Source organism: Oryctolagus cuniculus, chromosome 7 (genome assembly GCF_051225735.1).
Source record: "Oryctolagus cuniculus isolate XC-2025 breed Fujian yellow rabbit chromosome 7, ASM5122573v1, whole genome shotgun sequence".
Classification (NCBI taxonomy): Eukaryota; Metazoa; Chordata; class Mammalia; order Lagomorpha; family Leporidae; genus Oryctolagus; species Oryctolagus cuniculus.
Genome location: NC_142873.1, coordinates 45813306 through 45823308, shown reverse-complemented (window position 1 = coordinate 45823308; position 10003 = coordinate 45813306). Strand labels below are relative to the sequence as shown.

At 46.7% G+C, this 10003-nt stretch overlaps 1 protein-coding gene across 1 annotated transcript; it reads left to right on the top strand.

Moving 5' to 3' along the window:
• Positions 1–7360: 7360 nt before the first annotated feature.
• On the top strand, positions 7361–9319 carry LOC100351764 (uncharacterized). Its single transcript, XM_070076776.2, has 2 exons — positions 7361–7499; positions 8636–9319. Exon 2 carries the CDS (start codon positions 8655–8657, stop codon positions 9015–9017), a length of 363 nt encoding a protein of 120 aa, XP_069932877.1. The 5' UTR covers positions 7361–7499; positions 8636–8654; the 3' UTR covers positions 9018–9319.
• The last annotated feature ends 684 nt before the right edge of the window (positions 9320–10003 follow it).

The window sequence follows — 10003 nt, the reverse complement described above, 5'->3', positions numbered from 1 at the left end:
GTTTATTTTTCACTGCATGATTTGAGAAGAACATAAAGCACTACACTCAGAACCAGATCACCATCTTTAGGAAAATCCTGAGCCTGATCCTCCCCCAGCCACCTCTCCCCACACCTCACCCACAGCACAGTCATAACTGCAAGCCACCTGCTCTCTCCTGTCTGCACCTGAAACATCCTTTGAAAGCAGTGTCCTGTGTCTCCCAGAAGACTAGGAGCAATCCAAGGATGGTTTAATCCCTCCCAGATCTAATCGGGATGTTCCCAAGATAGAGTCTGTCCATTTTCCATGAAAAGTTAATGGAAGAAATGGGATCTAGGAATAGAATGCTCCACACCAGTTTCCTACAAAAAATTACAATAAATGTCACAGAATTTTTAAAGCTATGGGTCAAAAAAGATATAATTACTGTTGCTAATTTATATTTTGTGAAATACAAGTTCCAGTTTTTATTTTACATAAATATTTCTAGAAATCCATATAGTTTTATTCAGGATGAATTTTTTAAAGGAAGTTATAGAATTTTGTTATGGATCAGTCAATGACAATACTTTTACCAAGCCATTGAATCCATTACTTAAAAATGAAGGAGCAGGCATTGTTGCACAGTGAATTAAGTTGCTTCCTGTGGCACTGGCATCCTATATGGGCACTGGTTCAAGAATCGGCCGCACTACTTCCAATCCAGTTGCCCACTAATGTGCCTGGGAAAGTGTGGGGAGCAACTCGGACTAGACTAAGTTACTGGAATTAAGACTTATTCTATGCATCTGCTCTCCCACAATATGGCGCTGGGAGAGGAGAAAACAGCTTCTACACAGCTGCCTCCAGTTCAGCCAATAAACTGTAGGACTTGCTCCTGATTGGAGGAGAGCAGCATACTTGGCGTGTGGGCAGCCAAGTTAGGATTGGCAGAGGAGGACTATAAAGGAGGAGAGAGACGGCATGCACCAGAACATCTAAGAGGAACATCTAAGGGGAACACCTGTGCAGCCCCCGAGAGAGCCGGCCAGCAGTATGCCGCTCCCCCGCGGAAGTGGGGAATGTGGCAGGGGGAACCGCCCTTCCACGGAGGTGGAAGGGACAGTAGCCAACCCGGGAAGAACCAGCAGCAAACCCGGGGAGGGCCGAGCAGATGAAAGAACAGCGCAGGGTCCTGTGTCGTTCCCCCATGAAGACGGGGAGCGACAGGAAAGTAAACCAAGATGGCCCAAGTGCTTGGGCTCCTGTGCCCATGTAGGTGATCTAGAATTAGCTCCAGGTTCCTGGCGTCAGCCTGGCACAGCCCTGGCTGTTGCAGCCACTTGAGGAGTGAACCAGTGGGTGGAAGATCACTCTCTCTGTCCCTCCTCCTCTCTCTATACCTCTCTCTTTTAAATAAATAAAAAATAAATGTTAATTTTTTAAAAAAAAATAAGACTCTATTTGCAAACTCTTAGAGCTACCATCTAGTCACTAAACAATTTTCACTTATTTAACATCATTTACTACTTCCTGGTAATCGATGTTTGTATCACTAAAACAAAGAAATCAATAATAACCAAGCAAAAATTCACTATACATTATGTATTTTTGTCAGGGTAGATTATCTTCTGTGACAGAAATTCCCCAAATATTTGTGACAACACAATAGCATATTGTTTTTCACCTAAGCCATCATCCATTGTGGATTGCCAGGACCTCAGACTTCTGTTCCATGTCACTCCTTCTACTGCAGACAGGGAAGAAGTGGGGAGAAGACACAGTATCTTTTACTGCCTCAGAGATGGAGGTGACAACTTATATTTCCAAGGATGTTTCATTAGCTGGATGTCAGCCACATGACACCACCCAAAGTTACATGGTTGCATTGCCTGAAGGAGAAAAGAACAAGCTATATGCAAGGTCACATGGCTTGGTCACAGACCAGACTTGTCTATTTATTTTATTCTTTCTACACATAGACACAACCCCTATTCCGCAGAAGATACTTAAGGTCCGGGGCAGTCCCTCATCCACTTCACAGTTCAGGGTCTCTGGGTAACACACAGTCTTCTTCACCCTGTCCTCTCCATGTGGTCTTCTTTGCCAGCAAACTGAGAAAAAAACAGATCGGTCCTTTCTATCCCTGAGACAATCCAGTTTTCAAGGGAATGGGAACTAGATAACTCCAGTGAGGAAAAGGGGAGACAGACATAGCCAGTATCCAATCCATAGGAACTCTAAAAGCCACTGTGGTGACAAGACGAAGTACAGCCTCCTATCAGGGATGATGGAAATTCAGTGACATGACTTGGCACTCTCTTGGCCTTTGGGGGTTTCTGAAGTAGGTTGTGTGTTCTGTTCCTGGGAAGTGCTATTTAGAGTGTTCTTCCAGCCTTTGCAGTCTGGGCTGAGGGTTTCTTCGGTAAAACAATTCCACCAGAAATCCTGAAGGCTTCTGATTTGCTCCCAGTCAACTCCCTTGACAATAACTTGTTTCCCTGATCAGATTCAAAAGTCAAGCTCATTTCTTTGGTTCCTTGCCCCCATTTCTCTTTTCCTTAAACTTACTGCTATTGCCCAATACTCTCCAAATCTATATGGCTAGGAAAGACTCCATTTTTAATTCCACCTTTGCCACTACGATTAGTCTTTAATAGGTCTTTCTTTCCCCGTGGTATTATCTCTTTATTTTGTGATTGAGAAATGGCCAAATTTTCATCCTGAGTTTATCAATACTCTGTCAAAGGAACTTGGTAGTAACCAACACTCAACAAATCTCTGCATCTTTTCAGTTCCTTTTTTTTTTATGAGTTTACTGGGTAACTAGGCTGATTTTTAAGTAACAAGTAACAATTTTACCAACTACCTTAACGCAAAGTAATGTTTAGGGAGATAATGGGATAGTGCACCAGGAGACACTCTGATGCCCAGTAAGAAAGGCAGTTCTGAATTATAAACACAGATAAAGCCAATATTATCATTGCGTTTTAAAAATCTACAGTTCAGAGTCCAGCCCTGTGACATAGCGAGTTAAACTACCACCTCCTGCAGCGTTAGCATCCCATATGGGCACCAATTTGAGTCCTGGCTGCTCCACTTCTGATCCAGCTCTCTGCTTATGGCCTAGAAAACCAGTGGAAGATGGTCCAAGTACTTGGGCTCCTGCACCCATGTGGGAGACCTGGAGGAAGCTCCTGGCTCTTGTCATCAGATCAGTTCAGCACTGTCCATTCAGGTCATTTAGGGTGTGAATCAGTGGATGGAAGATTCTCTCTCTCTCTCTCTCCCTCTCCCTCGCCTTCCCTTCCTCCCTTCCTCTAACTCTGCCTTTCAAATAAATAAATAAAACTTTTTTTTATAAAACCACAGTGCAGGATACCAGGCCAGGTGGATCTTCCCATTGACTGAGACACCCAAGAAAGAGACTATAGTGACTTCTGGACCAGAATTTTAGGGAAGGATACTACTGTAGGCTTCTATTGGACTCTGTGTAACCAAAGCCACACGCCAGGTGTCAGAGCAGTAAAGAGTATATTAGGGTAATTTTTTCCCAATATTCAGTTACTTTCATGCTAGAATGCCTAGTTTTAGAAGAATCCCATACACCTTTACTGTAATATTTACCATAGCTTTGTTTCAAAAAGACATATTTCCAGGATTACAATGATATATCTACCAAATTAGAATCACTCGGTGGTGCTGTCACACATGAAGAGGTAAAGGGTGCTAACAGAGCAGCTCTATGGTGAGTAAGCTTCCTGTTCTCAAAAGGTTCCCATCTGTGTCTTGATTCAGTCTCTTCTTGTAGAGTCCAAGGAATACGAAGAATATTGGAGCAGCTAAACAGACAACCTCCGCACACTTCCCTGAGAGCTGATCTTCAGCCTGAAGAGCTCACCAGGGTCTGTGTAAAAAGAAAGATTCATCAGTCCTAAATAAGATTGATCACATGGAGTAAAAGCAGAGGGCAGAGATGTTCTCTTTTATCCCTGCCTCTCTCCCTTTTACTCCTTCCACCTGGGCTGAACTGCCTCTGGGGCACCCAGGCAGAATCAGACTTGGAGAATTTGCGTCAGGTAGTCTCTTGACCTCGAACTCTCTTCCTTCCCTACTCTCAATAGCTAACCATTCACTTCCTCAAAATGTGGTCAAACACTATTTCTTCAAGGCGGACCCACAACCACCACCCATACCTCTTTGGTCCTCCCAAACGCTCACAATACTCTTCCTTTAACACATCATTTACATAGTCACCCAGTCTATTTACGATTTACTCCTACTATCCCCTGTGCATAGGAGCTCCACAATGTAAGACTTCCTTGTTTTTATTTTCTAAGCGCCTCAAGTGTCTGGAACACTGCCTGAAACATTGTAGATCCTCGATATCAGATATTGGCCGCATGAATTGGAAACCTTTCTTCTTCCTAGAGCTGTAGACTCCTTGAAATTTTCCACCATCGTCACCAGCAATGACTGCAACGCTAAGCAGAGTTTCCAGTGCTGGGCACGTTTCTCCGGGTGGGGAGGTCCTGGGACAGGTCATCACCTGAGGCTTACCGGGTTGTCATCTCAGATGACGTGTATTCACCTTGAGAAATAACCAATCCTGCTCACTCAGGATATTCTACTTCTCTTCAAATGGGGCTACAACCTCCCACGGGATGATCCTAAATTCTTGAGAATGATGTCTATTTTGGAATAGACTGTGTTTCTAAACCTGAAAAATCAAGAGTGTTTGGCACTTTTATGCTTTTCCTTATGTGGTGGAAAGAAGTTGTAGCTATTGTGCACTATGTGTTTTAGTAGCTAGAAATGCTTTGGAGAAGAAAGTGAAGAAGTTGTTATTAAAATAAAAAATAATGGAACATTCTAGTAGGACTCTTGCAGGTTGATTCCAAATAAGCAATAAATAAATGTGGCCACTTTCCCTAAGATGCACTTGCTTCATTACCAGAGCCAGCCTCTTTAGTTATGATTCACTTCATAGTAGACAAGGGAAAGAAAAAAAAAGCTATCAAAATTTCAAAAATCTGGTCTAATTCCTTCATTTTTAAAAAGGAACTTATTGGGGCTGGCGCTGTGGCTCAGCAGGTTAATGCCCTGGCCTGAAGCACTCGCATCCCATATGGGCGCCGGTTCTAGTCCCGGCTGCTCCTCTTCTGATCCAGCTCTCTGCCGTGGCCTGGGAAAGCAGTGGAGGATGGCCCAAGTCCTTGGGCTCCTGCACCCATGTGGGAGACCTGGAGGAGGCTCCTGGCTCCTGGCTTCAGATTGGCGCAGTTACGGCTAATTGGGGAGTGAACCATCAGATGGAAGACCTCTCTCTATCTCTGCCTCTCCTTTCTCTATGTAACTCTGACTTTCAAATAAATAAATCTTTAAAAACAAAAGGAACTGATTTTGTTTAATAGGAAAGGAGGGAGAGTGAGAGAGAGAGTGAGAAAGAGAGTGAGCTCCTATCCACTGGTTCACTCTTCAAAGGCTGACAATGACTTGGGCTGGGGAACTCAACCTAGGTCTCGCGTGTGGATGGCAGGGACACGTTCACTTGAACCATCATCTGCTGGTCCTAGAGTCTGCACAGGCAGGAAGCTAGAATCAGGAGACAGAGCTAGGACTCAGCCCCAGGGACTCAGATGTAGGATGTGGACACTTTAACTGGCATCTGAACTGCTAAGACAAATGCCGATCCCCCCTCCTTAATCTTTTTCCCTTAACTCATTTAAAAAATTTTTGCTGCGTAAAAACTGTGAATTTTATTTTCAATTATGTCATACAAAGAGAGACTCTTGATACTAAAATACAAATTTTAGTAAGGAAAAATGCAAAGTAAAGAGGAAGAAGAAGCAACCTAATGTCATAATGATGGTTTTAGAAGCCAAAAAATATCTTCACAGGTTGGGCAGGCACTCTCCCAGGGTATCAGATGTGTTTCTCCCTGGGCCTGAATGGAAGCCCCTCTGTGAACACACTCACCACTCCTTAGCACTACCTTCCCAGTCAGCTCCTGTAATCTTGCCTGCATCTCCCAGGAACGGTTCTTCCTAGATCCCGGAGACATGAACTTCAGGTGTCCAGCACCTTACACATTTCCACAAAACTCACCACCCTGCCACAAGTGCTTTCCCCAGGGCCCACCCACCACGAGTACCCTTAGGTGTCTCCTCAGCTCCCTTTGGAAGCCTCCTTTGTCGGGGTATAGCAGTGTCTTTCCCAAAGCTAGAACAACCTCAGAAGCTGTCAGGGTAAAAGCGCCACACAGACCAATGTAGCCTCCCTCTTGTAGCACGCCATCAAATTCTGTTCCAGACCTGCTGCTGTGAGACAGCTGCTTCACAAGCCTCAGGTCTGGATCTTCCCAGGATGAGGCTCCCCGGTGAAGCCTTCTTTCCTGAACTCACTGCCTTGCAGCATTCCAAGAGCAGGTGGACAAGGATCACCCCCATCACCCCAACCTTTCCTGAGTCTCAGGAGTTTGGTTGAAGTCTACCTTGTGCTGACCCATCTGAGTTGGTGTGCTCCGGGAAGGAATTTCTACCCTCTGGAGGACTGTGTTTCTACCTCTGCTTCCTGAATTTCGTACCTGTTCTACGATGGTCTTCACCTGGCTTCTCCTAGGCTTTGAAGGGTAGCCTGTAGTCTCCAAACTCCAGACTTTGTAGCAGATTGTATATTGCAGGCAGCCCTAGGTGATGTGAGTTCAGTTTCATTTTAGCTTGAGCAGAAGAAACCTGAGGGAATTCGGGTTGTTTGCTCCCTGCTTTGGCTCCTTAAAAGGGACCCCCAGGAAAGGCAGGACTGTCAAGGCCACGTGGGGCAGAGGAGTGGCAGGGCTAGCAGATATCCTGGCAGCTGCAGAGCCTGGCTGTCCCCGTGTGTGTCTGTATCGCTCAGTTGCCCCTTCACTGATCCACATCCCACACCCTTCTTTGTAGACGTGAGGTCTTCTTTGCAAACATACCAAAAGGATCAGTTTAGCTTTTTCTACCCTCCCAGGCCTGGATTCACTGAGTGAGTGATACATACAGAGACCACTCTTGCCCATCTGGTGCAATTCAGGACGCCACATCCACAGCCTCCCAGGAGAACCAGAAACACCTGTTAGTGACCTCCACATCCCCTTCAAATAGTAGGCAGCACATAAGCCTTGCCTGTGCTATGCATTAGGATCCAGAAGAGAGGCCATTTTCCATCCGCATCAGCCCCAGGACTTCCTTCTCTCTTTCTGCTCACAGCATCCTCCACGTGAGTTCGGCGCCTGCGCACAAAGGCCTCTCGGCGGGATTAAGGTTCGGGTGACGTGATTGTCAGGCAGCGAGTGTTGGAACAATGTCAAGTGGAAAGTTTCATCACCAACGATGAGCCAACGAGCAGATGAGTGGTTGGGTGAATCATGGTTGCCATGTCTGACGCGGCAGCCTCCAAGTGTCCCATTTCCTGGAGGCAGGGCTTGTTCCCTGCATAAAAAGCCAGCTGGCTGGGGATGCCACAGCAGATCCTAGTGGCCACACAGCCTGCTCTTCTCTGAACACCAGGTGAGTCTCTCCACTAGGACTTCTTTCCTCTAGGTATTCGGTTTGTACTGAAATCCCCTGGGCATTTTTGGTGTCTTTTCCCCCATTATTGAAACTTGGTCTCAGACATGCAAACTATTATCCACCTCAGAGGTTCTAGGAATAGCTTTGTTTTACAAGCAACGATGATTGGGCTTGAAGGGACTGTGCACATAATCAGTCTGCCTGATCCATACTGCAATGTCCACGACAGGACCTGGAGGAGTTAGCACCAGGATGAGGGGTGGAATGCAGGGCCACAGTACTTCTACTGGGATCTCCATTTCTTTTGTAGTCAGAATTTTATTGCAGAAAATTTTATTCCTTGAACAAAATTTTGTAAGAATTTACAAATTTGGCACTTTGGCAGCTAGAAAATAGTTTAGGCAACAGGAATATATTCCATGAACTTACTATTGATCACTAAGAGCTAAAACACAGCATAGTAATAGGTCCCTGGTGATCAGGGCACATGTGGTCTTAGCATCAGGAGGCGAGTGGGGAGAGGCTGGAAGGCTTGCTCTAGAAAATCCACCCAACGGTGCCCCATGGGATGTGTGTGTATAAGTGGTTGCTTGGAAGCTGCCACTGTGGTTGAGTGGACGGAAAGCACTGAGGCAGAGGGGTGTGTGAACCAGGGCAGAGGTGGAACCGTGCAGCCTTCCTGGAGGTCAGAGTTGCCCTGTACACAGTACATCATTCTTTTTATCGGAAATGAGTGAATGGACTGAAGCTATTGTGACTTTTTCCCAAAGAACTTCGTGTTTCCGTGGGTTTCAGCAGTTTAAGTTCACACTCCTTGTTGTGCTGTGTTGCTAACTGGGTTTAAGATGTGCTGGAAGAGAGAGAGAGCATGGGAGACGCCTTGCTCAAGCAAAGCAGGACAGATCACTTTCAGATGTCTCCTCTCCAAAGGCTCAGGAGTCACTAATGTCAGGTGCAGCAGTTAGGATCCCAGTTGGGATTTATTTATTAATTAATTATTAATTAGAAAGAAATAGTTAAAGTATTCCTGTGGTGAAGGAGAAAGAACACCTGCTCAGTAAGAGACCTCTAGTGATGTTGAGCATCATTCCTCCTCAATTGTTTCCACTGAAAATCAGCCTTTCTCTCCTTAGGACCAGCTGCCACGGAAACATGAGTTCTCAGCAGCAGAAGCAGCCCTGCACCGTACCCCCTCAGCTGCAGCAGCACCAGGTGAAGCAGCCTTGCCAGCCTCCACCCCAGGAACCCTGTGTCCCCAAAACCAAGGAGCCCTGCCAGCCCAAGGTGCCGGAGCCCTGCCACCCCAGAGTGCCTGAGCCCTGCCATCCAAAGGTGCCGGAGCCCTGCCACCCCAAGGTGCTGGAGCCCTGCCACCCAAAGGTGCCGGAGCCCTGCCACCCAAAGGTGCCAGAGCCCTGCCACCCCAAGGTGCCGGAGCCCTGCCACCCCAAGGTGCCTGAGCCCTGTCCAACCGTCACTCCAGCACCAGCTCAGCAGAAGATGAAGCAGAAGTAGCGTGATCCACAGTCACGCCCTCCAGGAGAGGAGCACCGCGTGCTGAGCAGCTTCTTCCCATTCTGCTCAGAGGTCCCGTTAGTGACCTGCAGTCACAGGCCCTCCTCAGTGGCACCCTAACCTCACGACCTGTGCAGCTTTCCTTCCCACGCACTGTAGGAAGTAGGAAGCCTCGAGGTAGGCTGACAGTGTTGGCTCTCGAGCCAGTTTCCAGCTGCTCAGAATTCATCTGAAGACCGATCTGTGGTGCAAACAGCTGAATCGCGTTTGTTTTGCCTTCATTAAATTCACTTTTAATTCCACACCTGACTGTGTGTGCTGTTGTCTGTCTCAGCTCTTTCATTCATTCTCCTCCTGAAGCAGGCACTCTATACACACAGAGGTTGGTGAAGAAGGGCTTTGTTCAGAAGGAGGTTGGTCCTGGCCATGGTCCTGGGAGGCTGCCCCACTAAGCAGTGCTGCACTGCTAAAGGGAAGTTCGTGCAATGTCAGCCTGAGGCTGTAGCTCTGGGCAGCCAGGGCTGCAGCAGGCTCTCTTCTTGCCATGCAATGAGGCGTACTGCACTTTAGTTAGGACCTGTCCACGCTGACTCAGACTGTCTAACCCTGAGTACCCTGCCCCCAAACCTGGCTTCCAGACTACAGACTTATCCAGCCAATTCAAGTTTATATCAAGGAATTCTCTTGCTTCCATATATGTGAATTGTCTCTTCATCCATTACTTCCATACACTCACAATAAAAATTCCCAAACACACGCACTTTTGCAATCCTATTCAATTCTTTCTCTTCCATTCTCTGAGTGCCCATGCTGTGTCAGAAAAGGGATGAGGAGGATGTGTTGTGCTGCCAGGAGCATTTTCAGTTTCCCTGGAGGAATGTGCTTCACTCCCCATTCAAACACACACACACATGCACACACACACAGGATAAGGTGTACTGTCATATCCAAGTTACACCTCCTGGAGCCAAAACCACCTAACCAAA